Source organism: Solanum tuberosum, unplaced genomic scaffold (genome assembly GCF_000226075.1).
Source record: "Solanum tuberosum cultivar DM 1-3 516 R44 unplaced genomic scaffold, SolTub_3.0 scf00382, whole genome shotgun sequence".
Classification (NCBI taxonomy): Eukaryota; Viridiplantae; Streptophyta; class Magnoliopsida; order Solanales; family Solanaceae; genus Solanum; species Solanum tuberosum.
The window spans coordinates 534266-557732 of NW_006239306.1; the positions used below are offsets into that span (position 1 = coordinate 534266).

The 23467-nt window shown below is 35.5% G+C and overlaps 3 protein-coding genes across 4 annotated transcripts; 1 reads left to right on the plus strand and 2 right to left on the minus strand.

Annotated features, from left to right (window-relative positions):
- The first annotated feature begins 1738 nt into the window (after positions 1 to 1738).
- LOC102603915 (uncharacterized) lies at positions 1739 to 3567 on the plus strand. The gene is made up of 5 exons (XM_006362080.2): positions 1739 to 1968; positions 2070 to 2198; positions 2572 to 2990; positions 3072 to 3126; positions 3199 to 3567. Exons 1-5 carry the CDS (start codon positions 1954 to 1956, stop codon positions 3328 to 3330), a joined length of 750 nt encoding a protein of 249 aa, XP_006362142.1. The 5' UTR covers positions 1739 to 1953; the 3' UTR covers positions 3331 to 3567.
- Positions 3568 to 4144: 577 nt separating this feature from the next.
- LOC102605824 (VIN3-like protein 2) lies at positions 4145 to 6167 on the minus strand. The gene is made up of 2 exons (XM_006362086.2): positions 5822 to 6167; positions 4145 to 5626 (listed from the first exon to the last, which is right to left on the minus strand). Exons 1-2 carry the CDS (start codon positions 6165 to 6167, stop codon positions 4428 to 4430), a joined length of 1545 nt encoding a protein of 514 aa, XP_006362148.1. The 3' UTR covers positions 4145 to 4427.
- A 6438-nt stretch (positions 6168 to 12605) lies between these two features.
- Positions 12606 to 23456, minus strand: LOC102604253 (uncharacterized). 2 transcript variants are annotated; one of them, XM_006362082.2, is made up of 9 exons: positions 22752 to 23456; positions 21705 to 21893; positions 19125 to 19217; positions 18815 to 18997; positions 18566 to 18668; positions 18290 to 18475; positions 14981 to 17421; positions 13746 to 14344; positions 12606 to 13072 (listed from the first exon to the last, which is right to left on the minus strand). In XM_006362082.2, the coding sequence occupies exons 1-9, from the start codon at positions 22977 to 22979 to the stop codon at positions 13051 to 13053; spliced, it is 4044 nt and encodes a 1347-aa protein (XP_006362144.1). In that variant the 5' UTR covers positions 22980 to 23456; the 3' UTR covers positions 12606 to 13050. The 2 variants fall into 2 exon arrangements, with proteins under 2 accessions (XP_006362144.1, XP_006362143.1); XM_006362081.2 differs by having other exon boundaries at positions 13746 to 14347.
- Between the last annotated feature and the right edge of the window lie 11 nt (positions 23457 to 23467).

The window sequence follows — 23467 nt, forward strand, 5'->3', positions numbered from 1 at the left end:
AAAATATAATAAACATAAGACACAAAATAAAATAATATTAGAAATTAGAATGATATTACCTGATTCAAGAACTATGAAGACTTAATTTCCAAAAAAGAATTGAGTTGTTGCGATATTTTTTTTTCAAAATTTAAAACATAAACTATGTTATTTTCAAGTTGAAATTATCAATAACAAATAAATTCTTAAGCTTTGAAGAAGAAAAATAGGATGGAAGATTAGAAAAGAGAAAGAGAGAAAGGAATAGAAGAGAAAAAGAAAGAAGGATAGAATATATAAAATCAATAAAAAATAAGGTAAAAAAAATGATAACGTGTAAAAAAAAAATTAAAAAAGTATACAATATTTTTTATTGAAAAGGAAAAAAGTGAATAGTCATATCAAGTTTACATCTCTGTTTGGAATTGGACTCCTCATTTTACTTTTTTTAATTATTTTTTTTGAGTTTAGTCTTAACTAATAAACTAAAAAATGAGACCACCCATGTTTGGGGGTCTAATGCCCAACGACTTTTCTTCAACACATGTCAGCTGCCCTTGCTAATATTTAATGAATAACGAATTTCGTTCGTTAGATTAATTAACTGGTTGATATATTGAATTAAATCTCATCAATTTTTATAAATTGGACCATTCTTTCTTCATCCATTAGGGTTATCACATATTCTCTACATTTTGGCATTACTGTTGACTATGATAATGTAACATTAGAGTAAGGAGATAGACAATTTTCAACTAATAGTTTCGCTCCTTTATATGTGATTATATCTTTTACTTCAAATATTTTTTTGTACGTTTAAATTAAAATTACGTATGGTATCAGAGCTTGAAATTTGAATTGATATTCTTCACAAAAGAAAAACTCTTTATCCAAAATATATAATCTAAATTCCAATTATTTTCTATTAAGATACACTTACTCCCTTCATTTTATTTTACTTGGTTTTATATATATACTAGAATAGGTGTCTGTGCTAGCACGGGCCCAATATTTTAGTATTGTTTTGTTTTAATTTATGTGATATAGGTAGAATTTAGAAAGTTGATTAAATTTTAATATGATTTTTAGATATTTAAGTTGTTAATTACTTTTTGTTTGCGCAAATTTATTGTGAAAAGGTCCATTAAGATCTCCATAATTAATATATTTTTCATCATCAATTGTTGACTTTTTACTCAAAGTAGTTACAAGATATAAACAAATATTACCGACGTTCAAATTAATAAAGCAATAACTAAATTAACGAATATGAATTTAAAACTAAAAGTCATAGCTAAAACGGATTCCATAATTTCAAAAAAACTATACATTAATTAAATTAATGTTGAACAAAAAAAGTAATTTTTTTTTAAAGAAATTTCTGAAACACGCTGAATCAGGACAGAGACGTGCATGCTTCAGCGTGAAGTCTTGAATTTGAAACTAAAAGTCATAGCTAAAACGGATTCCATAATTTCAAAAAAATTATATACTAATTAAATTAAAGTAGAACAAAAGAAATAAATTTTTAAGTTTTTTTTAAATAAAAACACGCTGAAGCATTCGAAAAAATTATACACCAATTAAATTAAAGTAGAACAAAAGAAATAATTTTTAATTTTTTTTAAAAAAAAACACGCTGAAGCAGGCACGTCGACGGAGATGTGCCTGCTTCAGCACAAACTGTCACTTATATAATAAGAGAATATATACACTTCTAATTTTTTTTGGGAAGCCGCACACTTGAGTCACTCCTGTTCTTTTCTTCTCTTAGCATTGTTTTGTAATACTCCCTTTTCTTCAATTTAGATACTTTCTAAATGGGAAAAAGTCTATTTTAAAAAAATACATATAAGATTTATATCAAATAGTTGACCCTCATACTTTGAATCGAAAATTAGTTTTCCAACACTAAACTTCATCATTTTTCTCAGTCGCAAGTCTCAAGAGGATGTCACATATAATTTCCCTGATATGACAAGACAAGAGGTGCTAGAGCTATTCTTTTTTTCAATTTGTCAGTTACCTTTTAACGGGTCCATTTTTGTTTGCTTGCTCATTTTCTCTTTCTTTTGTTTGTTGTTTTTAAGGTATATGATACATGCCTTTTGCGCTATAGTGCAATGCCAAGGCAAAAGCAAAAAGAATACGAGGAGAAACGGACAATTGAGGACGGTGGAATATGTTTGCATCGTTTCGATATGTTGGGGAAAAAATGGGTAAGTCGTATGTTTGGTCATTAGTCGTATTTTCTCAAATGTCTAGTGTAGTTTCATTCTTTCAACTTAAGGGACTATTTTGAACATACATTGAAGCATAATTGATCATTTATGTCATTTTCTCTATTAAGTTTAATATACAAACTTGCTGTGAATTTTATGAGAAAATGATACTGTATAGGCGCTGCTCCCAAAATAATAACCAAAAAATGTAAATAGTTTTGTTCGACTAGCCAGTTTTTATACTTGTTTTTGCCCTTTCTAATAACCGTGGCCGAATGTAGTTTTTTTTGTTTTGGGATAGAAGTGTGATTTTGGTAATTAAAGGACGACTCCATTTCATGTGATGTTTGATTGAGATTGTTTTTTCTAGTCAAAGTTATTGCAACCTGGAGATGTTAAAGTAAAGCACGCGTCAAAGGAGAAAATTGAAGCTTACTTAAAACAGATGCCAAGGACAACAAAAGTTGAGGTCGTAGAAAGAGAAGGAGGACAATTTATAAACGTTCTGGATATTAAACGTTGCAATGAAAGTAAGCTTGTAAAGCTAATCAACTGCAGGTGGAAGGATTTGACAGAAGCAAAGAATTTTCAGGATGAAGTAACTCGAGCTTTTAGAGGCCGGGTGATACCGGTGAAAGATATTAATGTGGCTTGGAAAAATTTGGGAAACAACCTGAGGGTGAAAAACTTCAAGCAAACAATGTTTAAAGTAGCTATTTTCACCGAGGCCGAATATGCAATGCAGTGCCGGTTGAAAGAAGGCGTGCTTTACTCTTTCTCTTCATATTAGTAAGTAAATATATTATATTATTTTGCTCGTCTCTTATTTTTATAAATTTCAACATTGGATAATGTTGTCTCTTTTTGTAGTTGCGAGTTTGAGGACGTTGTCAAAACTGAATTCCCTGATATGACAAAAAAGGAGGTGAGCTATCATCAAACATTGATTTCTTTAATTTTTAAAATCTTCTCATCGATTCATTTTTGTTGTTTTAAGGTATATGATACTTGTCTTTTACGCTACGTTATGGCACCAAGGGAGATTCGACATATATATAAAATACTGAGCACAAGAGATGAGTGCAGAAAATTGTGCGATTCTCGTTTTGGGGAAACTCTACGAGTATAAGTTGTATTTCGTGCATTAGACTGTTGCTTGTAAAGTTAGAATAGTTGAATTTGCATTGGTAGTTGTTGTCGTAGTAGAGCGGTCTTCTCTTCTCTTACTACCGCTACAACGATTGATGTTTTGATTCATTTGTTGCTCCCGTTTTTAGTCTGAAGAGGGAATGTGTTTATGTCTTCATTGTTACAAGAAGGTAGCTTGGATATCAATTTGTTATGAAAAACAATTATTCCCTCAAAATATGTTTCATTTTATGTGATTGTATTTTGGTTGGATATGGAGTATTTTAAGAGACTTCTTGTCTAAATCTTGTGGTTTCAACAAGTCAAAGATGTGTGTGGTTGGTCCTAAACATCTCATTATGGGATAAGGTGAAAATTTTGAAGTTAAAACAATTCTCACTAGTCACTAGTATATAATCTAATCCATTTTATGTGATATATAATCTATTTTTTTGGAAAAATTACCTTGTCTTATATTACATCATATAATTAGGAATTACTCATAATAAATGTGTTTAACTACGGAGAATAATCTATTTTGGGTTATTATAAATTGAGCTAAAAAGATGATAAATAAAGTTAATAGGCTGACATTTTGCATAATTTTCCCGCAAAACAACCTTTTATGTGATAAACATCTTCTTGATTTTCTATTGAAATCTATCAACTTTAATCAAAATATGTCACTGAATGCTATCAATTTCTCTTCCAAACATTCTAGTTCTTGACGTCCACACTAAAAGGTACAACTTAGGATGAGTATAAAAAAGTTCATGGTTTAACAAATCAAGAAAAATTTCTTCTACAAAAAAAAAGAAGTAAATATCGAATCAGATTTTTGTATTTCAAATTATCTTACAGCAATATCACTTTCATTCCAACTCCAATGTCATAACATCAGAGAGAAATGTGGATGAATTGGGTAGAACCAACCTATAAGGAAAAAAAATAAAATTCAAGATGGTTTAATCGTTTACATCATAAATATGAATCGACTAACAATCACATCGAACAATTTGGGAATCAAAGAATTATGTTCAGTTAAGCAGCGACTATAAATCATGAAGCAGAGGATAGAGGATCCACATTCCGAATCCTTTAATGCCAAAGCTTTAGGCAAAACCCTGCCGGAACTACAGAAGCTCTCTTGCTTGAAATAACATCAGAGAAAGTATCAACCAGCTGCCCGGCAAGTGATGCTGGATCTTCGATTAGGGTATCAACAAATGCCTTGACAATCCTAACATCTTGTGGTGTAGCTCTTAAGCTATACCAGGTTAAGAACTTCTGCCTGAATGTCTTGTCAATATGTCCACCACACTCTAACCATCGAACTACTTTGACGTAATACTCAAAATCCTTATCTCCAGTACCAGCACATTCTTCATGCCATTCTCCAACTCTCTTCTTCGAAGAACAGCCAACTTGTGGTCCATCCTCCTTCCCTGATCCATTATCGAGATCCTTGCTGCAATGTTCTGATTTTCCTTTCCGCCCAAGACTTCCCTTCACATTCTCCATCTTGCAGGGCGTAATAGGTAAGCCAGCTTCCACACCACCTACAAACGGTGTAAATTCTAAGGCAGTCTGGAGAGGTGCATTTGACCCATTATCAGTGCTCGTCTCTTCTGTTGTTTGAACATCTGAACACTGCTTGTTCTCAAGATTTACAGCATCAGTATTTGGCAAGGAGGTTACTTTTACAATGCTATCTTCCTCATCACCTAAAGATACCATTACTCCTTCATTTCCTATATGACTTTTACTAGCAAAGGCGATCATGGTGCAACACAAGTCTGTAGAAATTGCTTTATCAGTGTTATCACAACAAGAAAGACAATTATCCCCTCTGTTCTCATCCTCATTGCTGCATAGCACGATGTTATTAGTTTCATCCTCCACTGAAGAAGGATTAGAAAGGTTGCTGCAATTTGTTGGTGGACTTTGACTTCTTTCAACTTCTAAGCTTTTCATGTTCAGATTAGATAGTTCATTTCCAGCTTTACTGGTGCAGAATTGAACTTCAAACATTCCCAGTTCTCTCTTGCTATCAAGGGAAATAATCTTGAGAACATAATCTGTAGCTGGCATCAGATCTGAGAGCACAAACCTAGTGTTTGGGGAAAACAATGTTCGAGTTGGTTCTACTGGATATTCCGTTTCAACAGCTTTCCGATGCCACAAAGTGTAACCAACAACATTCTCCATAGATGACCCTTCAGAACTCAAAACAACGGTCACAGATGAGGTAAAGACATCCTCAAATCTGACGAGCTTTGATTCTATCACCTCGCAATCTAAAAAATATAGCCCATGTAAATGCTGATTACTTCACTCGACTTAAATCAAATGAGTACCAAGCTTAGACAAAGAAACCAATAAAGGCATCACAATAACACATGAAGAGAAAGGGGAATCTACAGAATCAATAAAAAGATAAGGACAGTATCTATGTACTGCACAAACAAACCACAAATTAGAATGAGTATTACCTTTGACCTTAGCATTAGATGGCATTTCAGACACTCTCTCAGAGAGAAGGGCATCTATGTACTCAACAGCCAAGCCGCAAAGTTGCTGAACAGCAGGGCCAAATGAGAGCCTGTTCACTATACCTCTAGCCATCTTCACAGGCAAACCAGTCAAAGGGCCAACATCTGCTTCAAGCTTGTTCACTGCTTCATCAAGAACTTCATACAGCTTTGGGCAATTTTCGGCTCCAAAAGAAATTTTTTGGCTCAATGAAAGCCTATAACATAATATGTCTACGCGCCTGGTATCTCTTGCTACAATCAGTTGTTTTTTCAAGGAACTGCAAGAATTGGAGAAATAGAACATCTTTAATCCTAAATAATAAACATAGCTTGCATTTTAATTATAGAGGTCTGTATCTCACAGTAAATAAAAGAGTTTATGTACATGTCATTAGTTCTTTGACATTTTTCCTTTATGGATTCAACAACCATCTCACTAAACTAGTCAGCCGCATCCTGACAATAGTGGAAATAGTTCACTGTAATTCAATAATGCAATTGAAAATTAACTTCACAACAGAATTTTTTTAACATTTTGTAGCAGAGTCCAAGGAAAACACGTAGGATAATTATAGGTCAATTGCCAACTAAGATAATGCATAATAATGAGGTTCCTCAGGGAACACACTGATCTACAAAAAAGCATTAAAGAATCTACGAACAACAACAATTAATACACCTTAGTCCCAAAAAAGTTGGGGTTTGCTAAATGAATCCTCATTGATCATGTTATCCATTTAAACTCATGTCATGCCAATATTATGCAAATACAAATAAAAAGTAATAGAAGTTCTCCATAATTTTTTGAACCTACAAATCTTTGAAATGCTAAACCACTACTATAAAGTATAGGGCAGTAAAAGTGCTAACTTGTCTAAAACATATTTTCAACTAATAGGCATTGACTACAACAATAACATAACCCGTGTAGTCCCACAAGTGAGGTGTGAGGAGAGTAGGATGTATGTAGACTTTACCCCTACATTTGTGGGGTAGAGAGGTTGTTCTGATAAACCCTCGCCTCAAAAGAACAGGCATCGACTATCTAGATTTATTTATCCACTGTGCCCCACTTCGCTATGTCTGCATGGGTTCCCAAAGATTTTAGGTCCTTCAATGCATTTTCCTCCTCTTTTAACACTTACCCTCACAATGGTTGCACACCTATAGACCGGTGCATTACACTGCAGATCAACGCATGACATGAACAAATTATTTCAAGAAACCTTCGGACATTTTCCCCTCGATGTGTGCTACTTAAACAGTCTAGTAATATTATCATTTCTAATCTTGTCTAATTTAGTATGACCACAAATTCATCTTAGCATCTGTATTTCTTCAACATGCTTCTTGTAAATGTGTTTAACTTTCACGACCCAAGAATCACTCTCATAAAGAATTGTTGGTTTTATAACTATTCTAAAAAACTTACCTTTCACTTTGGTAGGCATCTCTCTATCATATAACACCCAGCAACACTGTTTTGTTTCAACTATTCAATTCTGATTCTATTTGTAATATCTTCATCTGTCATTTCATTCACCCAGAAAATTGCCTGCATGGAAAAAAAACACAAATTTCCTATCTTCTTAACCTTGTTCCTTTATTGCTTGAAGCTAATGACGTTTGAATTAGCAATAACATGAAAACGTGCCCCCTTCATCTTTGGGTGCAAGAATTCATCTCATTCAAGAACTTGCTTGGACAGCGTTACAATCTTTCTTCTCCGGTGAAATCTCGCTGCCGCACTAACCACTCATCGGCCATCTTCTTCACCGGCGCCAAAACTCCCTCTGACTATTTCTCTTTCACTTTCTTGGACCCTGACTCTAGGGTTTTTTGTCACCACCGCAGCTCGTCCATCACTGCCACTGCTCCGGCAAAGCACATCTACTCCAGCGACTCTAGAGTTTTCTTTCTCCATAATTCTGGGTTGGGTCTCAAGTTTCAAGGGCAGCAGCAGAACACGGACCGCTTACCTCCACCAGTGCTCCGATGAAGTACCTCCTATCTCCTCTTCAAGTTCCAGGTTCTATCTTCCCAAATTATTCCAGGTTCACATCAGGTTGCCTTCAGTTTTTGGATTTCAGATTTGTTTTCATTGCTATATGCATATCTAGAGTTATATTTCAGATCTAGTTTTCAGATTGGTTCCCTATATTGTCTTCAGATCTATCTTTCATTGTTAATTGTGTAATATTGCACATCTCTATCTCTTGTTCACTTTGCTCTTGGTTTAACTCTGCCCTCTGACTCTTCGTTTCTTGATCCATAGTGCCATATATTTCATAGTTCTTGTGGTTTCTCTGGTGTTAGTATTTTGGGTGTACCCATATTCTAGAGCTAGTTGCTTCTGTTCATTCTGTATAGTATTTCTTGCTTTTCTTCTGTTCTTATTATAGTTAATTAGTCCTAGACTCTCCGCTTGATTCAATAGTTTTAGTAGATTCTTATTTTGCTTACATCTTGTTTAATTTACATCTCCTTTGGTGGCTTTGGTGAACGGTGGTCGAATAGGATCATGTCCAGGGGGCAAGGGGAAGGGATGGTACATGAGTTAAGTGACCTCATCTTGTATCATGTTGGTTAGACCTCATCTTGTATTATGTTGGATAGCTCATCCGTAGCTAGTGTAAACAAGTATGGGCTCAATGACAATCCCTGGTGTAAATCCATAATTACAAGAACTCCTTCGCATTCCCTACTATAGTTCTCAGGCTAGTGAAGACTCTTTCATACATGTCTTTTATGACTTTTATATATATATAATAGGAATTCCTTTCTTCTCCGGCACGACGACACCCACCAAAGAACCTTTCTTTGTACTCTTATCATATAATTTTTCTAGGTCAATGAACACCATGTGCAAATTTTGTCTACGATAAACTTCCATTAATCTCCTCCACAAAAATGTAGCTCTACTGGGCATACACCCAAACTGGTTATCTATTACTCTTGTGGTGTCCCCAAGTCTATGCTCTATCACTCTTTCTCAGAGTTTCATCATATGTCTCGTAAATTTAATGCCATAATAGTTTGCAAAACATTGAATATCACCTTTATTTTAATAAAAATTGGAATCAAGGTACTCTTTCTCCACTAGTACAAAACGGGAAAAAGAGGAAACAACAAAAACTAGTTTGGTATGTAGTATTCATGGACTGTAGTCTGTACGTGTTCATGAACTATACAAGGCCTTCAATCCCATCCAATGATTTTTTGGAACAAAGTAGGAGTTGTTTACAAACTGGCTTATGGAGATTAGAATATCAACAAAAACTATCCTTCAATAGGATCCACAAAAGGAAGTGACAGACAGACTCACAGCTTATATCTATGCTTCCCAATTTTGAACCATCCGAAGATTCAATGAATGCTTACACTGAATAAGCAATATGCATGTAACATCAGAGAAACTAGAAAATAAGCCAAATACCATGGAATAACTGAATGTTTGGACAACATAATATTAACATTAGATTTGATTGGATGAGGAGAAAGTAATCAACCACAATATTCCATAAGTAAAACACCTAAAAAGATGTTTGAACTTTGGAAAGATGGTCGGTTGTCAGAAAAAATTTGTTAGAACTTCCTAAATATTAATGGTGTCATTCTTTTTTGGAGGAATAAATAGATCTTCTCAAATACTGTCAGAGAAGTAAATCTATATACATGTTCCATAATTCATACATGTGATAGATTGAATACAAGTCTTATTTTTATTGGTTTATACATTCATTCCATCAGATGTCCCAGTCAATTATATATCCAGGGCATGGAAATTTCAGTTAGTATATATCAAACTGACAAAATGAAATCCAAGTAACAAGCCCAAAACTAGATTCCCTTGGGAGGTCAAACTTGTTATTCTAATGAAGTACAGTTAGACTTCACATAGGCTAGAAGTGTCCAAGATATAATAAATGCTATATATCTGCCATCAGCAAATTCATTAACTATACAGAAGACCATACTTCTTTCTTCTTTTTTTCGGTGGTGTCAGGGTCCAACTTAGACACACCTCAACTAATTCCACCTGGATGTTACCTCCCACCAGCACAAGTACCGGGTAACTCTACCCACCAAACATGAATCCATACTTTCATGAATAGAAAATAACCTTGGTAGCACAACCAACATGTTGGCACTGATATCTACTTAGAATGGTCTTCCCCAGTAGTCATAGGAGTCCCTTTGACACAATAAAGGTTAAAATGCAAGGGCTCATAGCCAGCTGCAAATCTAACCCTTTGAGTCCATTACCCACAATTAGTCGATTATTTTGACAACAACACAACAATCGTCTCACAAACTCAAATCATATTATATAAGTGGATTAGATAAGCAAGTATAGACCACACCAATAATTGGGACATACCGCACTTAAGTGGGATAAGAAAAACATGGTGAATCCACAGACAATTGTAACAAATAGCTTTTAAACTCTAAGACTTGGATCAAAGCTTCAAAAAAAAAAAAAACTGGCAAAATATATATGTAAGGAGGAAAAATTCAGAAAATATGTAATAGAAATTTGCACTCGTATGACCTTAAAGGCTAGGAATAAAGCAGGCATCAAAAGCCTTGGTCATGCCACAATGTCATATGGTTTATTTAGGAAACATAGCATATAATGGGCTAAGGTTCCATTGTCGAAAAAAAAGGAGTGATTTGAAGATCTCAATACATCTATCTTTTAGCACATGTTAGACATCAAATTTCAAAATTGTTAATAGCCAATCTGACGAGCTTGTAGTGGCACAACAAGCTCGTTGAGCTCATAGAAAAGGAAAGGTATTCTCCACAGCTCCCACGAGCTCAATCATCAATACAAGCTTAGGATTGTAAAATTATGCAACACCATACACAAGGACAAAACTCCTCTACAAATTTGAAACTGAAATCATGGTTTGAAGCCTTAATTTACAGATTCATCTCCTTGTCGTCCTTGACACTTTCTCCAGAAAGTGCAAAGTCTGAGCCAACACTAGGGTGATGCCCAGATGTTAATCTGATTATCTTTCCTAGGCTGGTTTCAGGACATAGGAGGTCCTCGTCCACCACTGCATATGTCTCAGATCACTCAAGCTATTCATCTTCCAACCAACCTCACTCCATCAGCGAACACTTCCTTTTGATGAAAAAATAAGAATCTTTTGAACTCAAAACGAAAAACCAGAAAACTTTAATTAAAACAATATAATATATATATATATATATATATATATGTCTCATTTTACTTGTATATTTAAGCAAATTAAGAGAATTTTTTTTCATACTACTTCTCGAGCCTATTTGGAATGGCTTAAAAGTTGGCCAAACCTACTTTTAAGTTATTTTTAGTTTTTGTTGTGTTTGACAAGATTAAAAATAACTTAAAATAAGTTTTAAATGACTTTTAAAAAAAAAAGTAAGACTCCCCTACTTTTTAATTTTTTGACTATAAAGTCGTTTAAGTTTGATTTTTTATTTTTTGACTTAAAAGCTACTTGTTTTAAGTTAATCCAAACGTGCTCTTAATATTAAATAACTAGATAAAGTAAGTAATCAAATTTAGAGGTCTAAAATATCATTAATAAAGTTAGTTTTGTAAATACATGTCTCTAATAAAAAATGTTCTTAAAAAGTATATCAAATCAATAGAGGTCAAGTAATATAATACGAATAGAGTATTTTAAAATGGAGAGAGTATCTAATTTCTAGTTATGATCATATATATTTATGTTTGAGCTAAGAATTCGAAAAAACATCTAGCAATATCTTGAAGTAGGATGAACCATAAAATCAACTTAATAAAGTAAAAAAAATATGGCAAATATTCTTTTAGTAGACTTTTTATTATTTTATGTATTGTCCGCTTAATATAAAACTTATAACTAATATTTAATGAATAATAAATTTTGTTGGTTAGATAATTTAGTTGGTTGATACATTGAAGTGAATTTCATCAATTTTTATAAATTGATCCATTCTTTCTTCAATCATTAGGGTTACCACATATTCTTTACATTTTCGTCATTACTGATAACTATGATAATGTAACACTAGAGTAGAGTAAGGATGCCAACAATTTTCAACATACACTTTCGCTCTTTTATATGTGATTATGTCTTCCACTTCAAATACATTTTTTGTACGTTTAAATTAAATTTACATATGATATCAGAGCTTGAAATTTGCATTGATAATCTTCACGGAAAAATAATTCTTTATCTAAAATAATCTAAATTCCAATTACTATTTAAATCGACCATTCGGCCAAGTTCTCTTACAAGTTCAGTGCACTTTTAATCTAACATTTTCTTATTCTCCATCAAAACTTTTCTCTTTCCTCTTTGAAATTTACTACCCAAATTTTAATAAAACAAAAGAATTACCAAAATTGAATAAAAATTTATAGAACTTAGATTTGAAAAATATTAATATCAAACTTCACATTTTTACATGAGAAACTGGCCTAAAAGAGTAGCTCTAGAAGCTTTTCAATAAAGACTTCATAAATAGGTTTACTACTCAGTTCGAGCCTTAAACATGACGATAAAGCATTACCTAGTGGTTTTGTCTCTGTGAGATTTTAACATGAGAGCTCACGTTCTTCTCTCACTTCATTGACCACTGAGCCACACCCTTCGTAAATGTGATATTTTTTTTCAAAAAAATATTAACAAAGGCATTGCAGGTATCAAAGGAAACCTCCTGGTGTAGTATCAACTGTAAATAGTACTTCAACTCTGAGTACTTATCACAAAAGAGAAATTATGATTGAAATGAATTCTAATCTTTTGTCTATTAAATTCACCATGGTAATCATATACCACTACACTGTTGAAATCCTGAGTGAACAAAAGCTACTACAGGGTCATCTGTAAAACAAAATTCTTGTACATTCCCTGGGAAATGATTTCCAATGGTAAAACTAATATAACAAGTTGAACACCTAAATTCACTGAGGTTACAATATGTCAATAATCTACATGACATTTCACCTTTGACGTCGTTGAGGATGGCAGCTTCCGCTAAATCATGACTTCACATCTTCCGTTGAATATAGGCATCAAGATGTGAGTAAGACACCAGGCCTCAATTTACTAGCAAAGATTGAAAAGCTAGTGCGCAAAAGCCCAATTCCAACATGAGGATAAGAATGATGAGTAAGACGCCAGGCCTCGCCACTGTTTCGTGCATCACCACTTCTCAGTCTTCTTTCTGCTTAATAATATTCAAGGGATGAATTTCAAATGACACTTTTTTCGAGAAAATTAAATCCTCAACTGCTGAGATGTGTGATGCATTGACAAACTTAAAGAATAAAGAAATAGGCAGTGAATTAAAAGTACTCCTATTAGCCAGAGCATCATTCTACACTAGAAATACAACGTACTCCCTACAGCCTTCATTTATTTGATCTAATTCATATATGGGTCTTTGAAAAAGATAAAAGTAACTATACAGAGGAAATATATACAATCTCCGAGATTTAACTTTACTTTCCATGGCTACTAAACCCAAGAGTGAGGTCTTCTCCATTAATCTACCATTTGAACAAACCAAAACAAGTTTTATTATAATGAATCTCAAACAAGTATTTCATAAGTGCTTCAGCTTCTATTCTGTGTTCAAACTGCAATTGTTAAGTGTCTTGTTGGCAGCACCTACTGATACTATGTTCATCATAGGCATCTTTGCCAAAACTTCTCATAGTCAATGATCCCAGAAAACCAAGGTAGAGAAACTAGATGTCAAGGCACGCATGGAAGCAGACTTGACATAAATATAACAAGCAAAAAAATCAGCTAAACACAAGTAAAATACTATTGATTCTAATGAACTTCTCCAAATAACAAGTTTGATGTATCTTTAGAACCAACTAAAATATTACCGTTGATAATGAGGTGAAGATGGTTGATCAGGGGAAGACCGTTGCCCAGAGACTGCATGAAATCTCTGTTCTTCAATTGCTCCCTTTGGTCGACTTCCATCACCTGGCTGGGCTTGTTCATTTGTACCTGAGAAGCCTACTGGACCCATAGACCCAAACTCAAGCTGTTCTCCATGTGAATTATTATAAGTAGAATTATGGTCGTATGGATAGAACATTACAACTGGAGGGCCACCAGGTCCATTTGAAGACGCTGCACTAGGGTTCATTGATGATAAAGGATACATGCCATACACCATATTGGGAGGGACACTTGGGCTTGAGTTTGCATGCAATGGACCATTTTGGGACTGATATGAAGGGAAGGAGTCGTGTCTATGAGAGGAGCTCCATGACCTGTCAGTTCGGCTCTCACTGGACACTGGACGATCCAATCTTGAGTTTACTTTCTCAGATTGGCTGCGGTTGTAGTTGCGACCACCAGTACGGGATTTTGAATTAGCATTCCAGTTCCCCTCTCTGTCACCATAATTATCGTTTCTGTCATGGTTGTAACTCCCCCTTCTTGTACCAGGAGCATGTCGATCCCTGACTGAAGCCTTCTGAAGAAACAGTCAAATCGCAAAAGGTAAAATATCCACTAGAAATGACAGTACCATACATCTAAGTAAACATGATTTTATACGGCAAAACACAAGAGTAAGCACTGTGAATAGACAGGAAATCTAGTTTCACCAACTGGAAGACCAGACCAGGGTGATGTATCTGAGCTTCATGGACATAGAGTTGGCAAATGCTCATTGAACCCCTCAGCATCAATTGAAAGACGTGATAAAGCAAAGCGGAGTGAGGCTTTCCACTTACAAAAAAATACTGTCTTAATACTCGGAACAAGCATGGCTCTTTTTTAAAAAAATTAAGTAAACTCAGGACAAGCATAATATCCAAATCCCACCAGTAATATAAGCATCTCTTTGTAGTAATGTAAAATTATTGTTTGAAAAGCAACTAGTGAAACATTGAGATGCTTTAATTGATCCAATAGTCACTCTTGGGGATCTGAAGAAGAAAAAAGGCTAATAGACAAGTGAAGACAAAAATGTGCAAGTATTCTGCATGCATTTCATATAATAATATAGCATGTACCTCTCTCCAACCACACTTATAGGATCAAACATACCAAGGAATAGAACAATATCAATCATAAATAGGTATTTTTTTAGCAACTTTCTTACTGGATTTGGCAAATATGTTCCTGTCCCGCTACGATATCTCGGTATGTCATCCACATAATGTTGAAACATATTGGGAGGTCTATTTGAAACAGACTGTAGCGGTGAAATGGGTAATACACGAGGACCATAGTTCATCAGCTGAGTAAAAAGGTTCATGTTGGCTGACGACGGTCTTCCAGGACCATCCCATGGGAAACGACCCTGTAAGTATGCAGGTGGTACCATAACAGGAGAAGGATAAACAAGAGGCCCAGGTTGCCTTGGATTTTGGCAAAACCGTCCATATTGTAAATTTTGCCAATGACTAGCAAAGTCACTGTTAAGTATATCAGACTTGTGTCCACCAGATGCTTCTATGGAAGTAGCTCCTCTAATAGCATGGGAAGTATTCACATTTTCAGTGTGATCAAGACCCTCAGACAGATCAAGGTTGTGGCCTAAATCACGATTATCAAAGCATTCTTCTCTTCCAAAGTGGCTGGTTGATGCATCAGGATATACTGGGAGCATTGTAAGAAAGGGAACTGGTGGTCCGGTGGGATAAAATGCAAAAAACCCAGAATTATCAGTCATTCTTTGCCGAGAACCAGGCCCTATGAGCATTGGTGCAATGGGCATTATTGAGTCGGATCCACTTGTCTGAGCACCTTCGTATTCAGGCAGATGATGCCTTGCAATGTGCATGGAAATAATAGATTGAGGTACTTGGCTTCCCTCAGCCATTTCAGTACCCAGGGTTGACACTGAGTTCCAATCCTGATCATCCTCCTCAGCATGGTTAGAGATATGGTCAGACATCATCTTACCTTTTCCATAACCAGTAGTTGGCTCTGCAGCACCTGTTTTATTTCCCTGTCTTCCCCTTGTTGACTTTGTACTTTTAGAAGAACCATCCCAAGAACTCTCAGAAGAGGTTTTGCTTCTCACAGAACTACTGTGAGCAGTGGTTGAGAACCTTGAACTTGCCAATCTTTCTTCAGCATAAACATCCCTCATTCTGTTATCCTGAAAGTGAATATCATCAGAATGTTCTTCCTTGGTTGGCCCACGTTTTTCCTTTGTATGCTTCTGCTGAGCTCTAGTACTAGACCTACTCACCCAAGAGGAAGGAACAAAATCAAAACCTGACTGGACTGCATGTGGCTTATCATCACATTGAGGTGCTTCATAATTTCCATTTTCTGCGTCAAATTCAACGGTGGAGCCTGCATCTGGCTCATGCCAGATGTCTTTGATCACCTCACCTGAGTTCATATCCATAGAACTAAAGTTTTCACTATTCCGGTCAATTGTATCTTCAGAAGATGGACTCAACCCGAGACCTGGGATGTAATGATTTAAGTGGGGCGAAATCATACCATGAGGAAATTGCATATTGGAAAATGCAGGATCAACAGGAAAATTAGCTGAAACTAATCCCGGAAAATTTCGTTGATTATATCCCATTGAAGCCAGAACGGAAGGTGAGATAGGGAAAGGCAGTTGGGCTGAAGCCCAATTAAATGGCAAATGAACTTGTCCATTAAAACTATGGAGTGAAGTCGATGCCATCAGGTTCACAAGATCTTGCTCATCCTGATGCATCCCCTGTGTACCACCAGTGAATGAAAACTCTTCATTCGGAGCATCTAAACCTGCATCTTGGTTAAAGCTATTTGATCTACTGTTGGAGTCAGCGACGGCATCAAGACTTTGATGAGATGGAAAATGTCTGATAGATGATGCATCATTGTTTAGAGATCGACCACTCTGACTTGCTAAATTTTCAGATCCTTGATTCTTCCTCCAGTTCCTGCCATCCTGCCTCAATGGAGTCGGTTGCATTTTTGCAGTCTCTGGAGTATTGCCATGCTTTCCTTGAGAAGTAACTTCACCATATGTGTCAGTCAGTTCAGGACTAGACCGTGTTCTAGAAAAAACAAACTTACCCTGTGTGTCATTCACTGTTTGATCAGATCTCAAATTTCTCTGACTTTTCTCAGAGCGTACAACCTGAGAGGAAGTGACCTCCTTTTTCATTTGATCAGATCCCCTTGAGGTGCTCAAATTTTCATAACTCTTTTGGCTCTCAGTATAAGATGATTGAGCTGAATCATTCATTCTAGAGAAGCTTCCAGCTAAATGATTACCATGTTGAGAGGAAACAATCCGTGATCCAGTTCCTTCCACCTCAACATCATGACCAGAAGATTTTTCATTCACCTTTTTCTCACCAGAGTTGACCCTCAAGTACTCGGAGTCAGGTAGGTCATCGAGTGATGCCAATCTCGGGCACAACTCATCCCCAGGTGCATCCGGCCTTTGACCACTGCCATGCCTGTCCCATGTATTCATAAAGAACTGATTTACTTCATGAATGACATTTTCTTCGGGGCAGTCCAGTAATCTTGCCAGTCGTTTGGCACCAAATCCAAATGCACTCCGTATCCTATAGAAGTTACCTGTCAACAACACAAATCATATCCACATGAAGCAGCAAAAGAATTCATGCCAAAACCCCATTTCGGTGCAAAGTACTAAGAACCATACAACTGGGTCTTTTAGAATTAAGTGAATAGTGTCATAATTAGTCAATAGAAGTTTGCCTAAGACAACAAGCAATAGATAAGGCAAAAGAAATAAAATTTTAACTCTTTGCTCTTCAAAGGCACTAGCAAACATTTTTCTAGGGATCTACACAGAAATTTAAAATAAAAACCTTCAAACTACCCAAGACTCACATCTTGTTCAAAAGAATTACATTGCATAACATGGAGCATACAAAAACTCAAAAGGAAATAGTATCAATAGATGCATGAAACATTTAAACAAAAATCATTGAAAAGAGAGTAACAAAGGGAGTGAAAGAAAATTGATTTCCAACACCCAACCCACCCCACCCCACCCAAAACAAAAATAAAGAAGCTTCTCAATGCATCTCTTAGCTATTCATCAGTAACCAAAACTGACAGGAGTAAACAGCAAAAAGAACAATACATAAATATAAATATCTACAACTGACCACAGAACATAGATTTCACTAACATCAGATTGAAAGAGAAAGGAACCCCGTACAATGCCCTGCTTGCAAACCTTCCAATTAAATACACCAAAGACAAATAGATTATTATTCTTTTGGATTGGTTTGATAGAAATGAGCTTTTATAAACCAAGAAAAGTGAAATCAAGAGAAAAACTGAATTGCAACTAAATTCAAGTAAATCTTCACAAGCTAAGACCCCATAGGTGACATGCCTAAATAAAAATATAACTATGGAAACTACTTTGAACAACAAGGGATGTCATTAAAAACTTTCAAAGCTTGAGTACCTTTACTCACACTGCGGCCAAGGTTGTTGTTTACTCGTAAAGGATCAATCACATTAAAATGCTTAGACATAAATGGTTGTCCTTGGTTTTCCTGGCCAGCAGGGAAAACAGCATATACAGAGCTACAGGCGTCAAGAAACAATTTGCTGAGGAGTAATTCGCCACTATCCTTTCGAGGAGGTTCCGCTGCATGTTCCAACTACACTTAAGCTAACAAATAAACTCACAACAAAGTAGAGAAACTGAACTAAAAGTGACTCTTCTGCATATCTTTACCAGTGACATCAGGAAGCGAACTAATTGGCACAGGTCCCCACAAGCTAACACAAAAGTTGTCCCAGTCAAAGTTGCTGAAGAACTCCAAGAAGCGATACAGAACCTGCAAGTATAAATACAAAACATTTTTTGAGAATGAAGTAATAAATACAAAACCATAAAGTTTACAGATGATGAATGCAGCACTAAGAACACCTCAAAATAAAAGAAAACAGAAAGAGAAAAAAGCAAAAGTTAAAACTTAGTAACCTCAAGCGGCCCAGCAAACGAATTGTTGAACATGTGAAATATGTAAAGAACTAAGGTCTCCAAAGCATAAGTTGAAATAAGACCGTGATGAGCACCCAGTAAACGGCTCTCGTAATAACACCATGCCTTAATCAAAATAATGCTGCGCTTAAATAAATGATTCTGGTTTATCAGATGATCGACCTGCAAAAGATGAACAACGTAAAGATTTCATTTCCTTTTCTTTTTTTTGGAAACTGAAAATAAAATGGTATATTAATGTTATGAATCAAATATCAGGTTTTTAACAACGTAAGAAGAAACTACATACCTCCTCAAGGAAGCAAAGGGTACACAAACCCCCTAGCTGATTGAAAGATATGTCAACCACTATATTTTCAACTAAACATTTTATTAACTTCACCTGCAATAGAAAAGGGGAAGAGAACAATGAAAGGTGAGTCCAAACAAAAATAAAGAATATAAACGGTTATGGTGCAAAGGAATACAAATGAAGAAATGTGAAGTATAACAACCAAACTTAAGCAGCAATTGGCTACTCTAAGTATCATAATAAGGACAACAATATAAATAAATGATTGATTGTTCATGTTAAAATATTAGCTACTAATCCAAATGACATTTCAATAACTCAAATAAAAAAAGCCTCTTCCTTAACACTATAATATACTCATTAACCAAGCGCAATCCCCGGTAAAAGTGTTAAGTACAACTACTTATCCAGTGTAATCCCACAAGGGTCTGGGAGGGTAGGATGTATGCAGACCTTACCCCTACTTTTCTGGGGTAGAGGTTGTTTCTGATAAATCCTCGACAGGTAAAAGTGTAGATTGAGGGAAATAACTCAAAACTTGCAAAAACATCACAGAAACCTATGCCATTTCCATGAGAAAGTCCCCAAGGCGCAAGAAATAGCATATATAGTGCCAGGTGTTACCAAAAATATGAAGCTTACATCAGTGAAAAACTAAATTACACTCAAAGACACCAATTGGAAAGATCCACACCAGTAGGATACAGTAACTGCAGGATACAGAAGCCCTCCAGCTAGCTCAAGAAGATCCCATTGACAGTGCTAGACAAACAGACAGACTAACAAACAGAACAAGGGGGTAAATAAGACGCCCTTACACCAATGCTTACATAAATAACACTATAACAGCATCACAACTGAGATCTTTCATCATTCTTTTTTCTGAGTCATCTCTCATCATTCTTAAAGCAATGAACTAAGCCGATGAAGGAATACAAGTTCTCAATTTCCTGCTCTTGATACTGAAAACCTCAATCAAGCGATACATATGCCATGCTAATTAGCAATCAGGCAGCACAGATGAGTCTTAAAAAATGCAAGAGTGAAATGTTTCACTAAATTTACAACTCTTAACATATGAGATCTAAAGAGAGTCACAGACAAGACATTTGACCAATGCATATTTCTCGATGAATGGTACAACAACATACCTAGTGTAGTCCCACAAATTTATCTTGGGGGTTTACATATACTCATAATTGTTGTTATAATTATTATTAATAATTAAAATTGAGAAGGATTTTTTTATTGAAAAAATCAAGTGGGGTTTGGGGAGGGTAGAGTGTACGCAGACCTTGCCTTTGCTCAGAGGTGAAGTAGAGAGGTTGTCTCCGATAGACCCTCAGCATAAAACAAAAACGGTCTAGAAAAAGGCATAATGGAAGTACAAGAGACAATAGATGGTAATAAAAACAACAGATACTAGCAGATAGTACTACAACTAAATAATAATATAATTTAACTACACGAAACAACAAATATTAACATGAATCGAAGAACAAGAAACTACAAGTGTAATACTACAACTACTAGTAAGGGCAACAAGACAATGCACTCCTACCTACTAGTATGGATGCACTCCTACCTACTAACTTTCTACCTTTATTCGTGTCCTTCACACCTTCCTATCTAAGGTCATGTCATCAGTTAGCTGCAACTGTGTCATGTACTGTCTAATCACTTCTCCTCAATACTTATTTCGTCTACCTCTCCCTCTCCCTCTCCCTCCAAGCACCTCCATAGAACCTCCCTAGGGACTTTGTCATAAACCTTTTCTAGGGCGATGAACACCATGTAAGTCTTTCCTCTCCTTATACTGCTCCACCAGTCTCCTTACGAGATGAATGGCTACTGTGGTCGAGCAACCAGGCATAAATCCGAATTGGTTCTCAGAAATAGTCATGATCTTCCTCACCCTCAACTCCACCCCCCTCTCCCAAACCTTCATAGTGTGACCTAGGATCTTGATGAATGGTAAGTTTACCATGATAACAAATCATCACGTGAAAGAACGATATATGAACAATGCAATCAATTCTTTGACTTTCTGTTAACAAATTGATAAGAGAAAAAGGAATTCTTTCAGCATGACATTAGCTTTTATTCTCAAAGGTCAGAAGAAAATGAGAATATATAGATATCATGGTAGACTTCATTTTCTTTATGATATTCCTTTAAGGCCCAAAGAATGCAGATACCATTCAGGTCCAATATAAACAACAAAAGAAACTATTTTCACCCATCTATTGTTCTCAAAATTGGACGAAACCTGAACAGAGGTCTCTAACACACTTTAACTCTGTCACCATGATGTAATTCCGATCACTGCAGAAAAGAAACCCTATATACATCACCTGTTTTATCCTACTATGCACTGATGCAAGAAAACTAAGAGCAGAACAACAACAACATACCTAGTGTAATCCTACAAGTGGGGTCTAGGGAAGGTGGGGTGTATGCAGCCTTGCCCTATATTGTGAAGGTAGAGAGGTTGTTTCCAATAGATCCTCGGCAACAAAACTAAAAGCACATTAAATGCAAATTCTAAATTAAACGGAGGTTGTGTAGAAGACATACTTCAGCTTGAATGTATTGAACCTCCTTGACACGAAATTCAGCATTTTCATTTTTCTCCTCCTCCTCTAACATATCCCTAACCTGATAAGCCCATGTATCTTTCAAAGTTTGATTATTACTGAAGGCAGTTAAATCAATGTCACCATCAGGAAGGTAAGTCTTCAAGGGTACTGAACCAAAAGTGAAAACCTGGAAAGTGTAAGGTGATCAAAAAAACAAATTAGCAGCAAAAAGTCTCATATAGCAAGCCACAACAGAATGCCTGTATATTATCTTTCCTTTCAGTAATAAAAGTAAGAGGACTAAGTACTGCATGGCAACTCTTTAGACTTTCTTTTACAAGGAAAGCGTACAACCAGAATGAATTGACAGTCAACTGCATCATAAACACTAATGCTAAAGATTCACTTTATCACCATAAAGATAATCACTTTCCTTCATCAATGAGATACAACTATGTTTGTCATGCTATACTCTGTCAATCGTTAATGATTATTCCATGTTTTTTATTGCATTGCTACATCTTTAACCACTCCAAACCAGCAGTCCTCTTAGCACTTCTTTTCAACCACCTCCACTACATACATTTCCATCTCCCACTTCAGAACTCATTCAGCTTCATCAATGAGCTATTATTCTTATATCTATTCAACTTCCTTAACTCTTCAGATAAATGAAAAAGGAAAAACGAAACATCCCCAAATCCACTGAAATCCTGTATTTACTCTCCCAGTTAACACTTAACATAACGCTTATTTACTCTACCAGTTTCAGACAGCATAATTTGCTAAGCAAAGCAGACCAATCCGCTCTATAATTTGAACAAGATATTAAGTCATTACAAAAGTTAAAACAGTTTTATCTTGGCATAGTCTCAACCAATGTATACTGAAGCACAAAAGTCATTGAGAATTCAATTTTTTACATTTCTTGAGAAATCTAGGTCATATCACAATGATCAGCCAAATATTGCATATGAAACTTCTAAACAGCTATTGTTATCAAGAATACAGCAACACAACCACCAATACAAAATTTCAAGATAACCTGACAAGGGAAGCATTTCATAATGAGCCGCTGGACGTAATCAGCAACAGCATTTCTCCTCTCCTCAGATGGCCGATTAGGCTGAATACAGACAATTAACTCATCAGTCCTTTCCTCAGCTCTCGACCATCTTTCCGAGTCAAGGACTCGGATCATTGGTTCTGCATTGGGCAATAGCCCGTTCGGCAATAGCCCACTTGGCTCTGCCCATCCCTCATGTTCTCCCATACACCACTACTTGGTTTAACCCACTAAAAAAACTAAAAAATTTCACCTTTTTTTCAAATCCAATATCTATCTACCAACCTTTCTGCTAAACTAATAACTCCACTAACCAGGATAGCCAAAACAAGTAAACTTGAATACCAACAGAATCTAATACTTCATCTAAAACAAAAAAAAGAACATTTTTCGACCCCAAATAATTGAAAATGAAAAGGGGTAAAGGGAAACCCTAAAAGGGTAAGAAAAAAAGAAAGCTGCGATAACACTTCTTGATCAAGCGATTCAAATGGAAATGGATTAGATAAAGAAACCCCAAATAAAAACTTGTTCTTTATTAAAAAAAAAACCTAAAAAACCAAAACAAAAAACCCAGAAGCTTCTTCTTCTTTCTATGTAATAAAGATGGAAAGTTTCATTTCTAGAAGATTACCAGGATCTTGAAAATCCAGATAAGCAAAAAAAAAATATTAAAAAAAAAAAAAAAAAAAAAA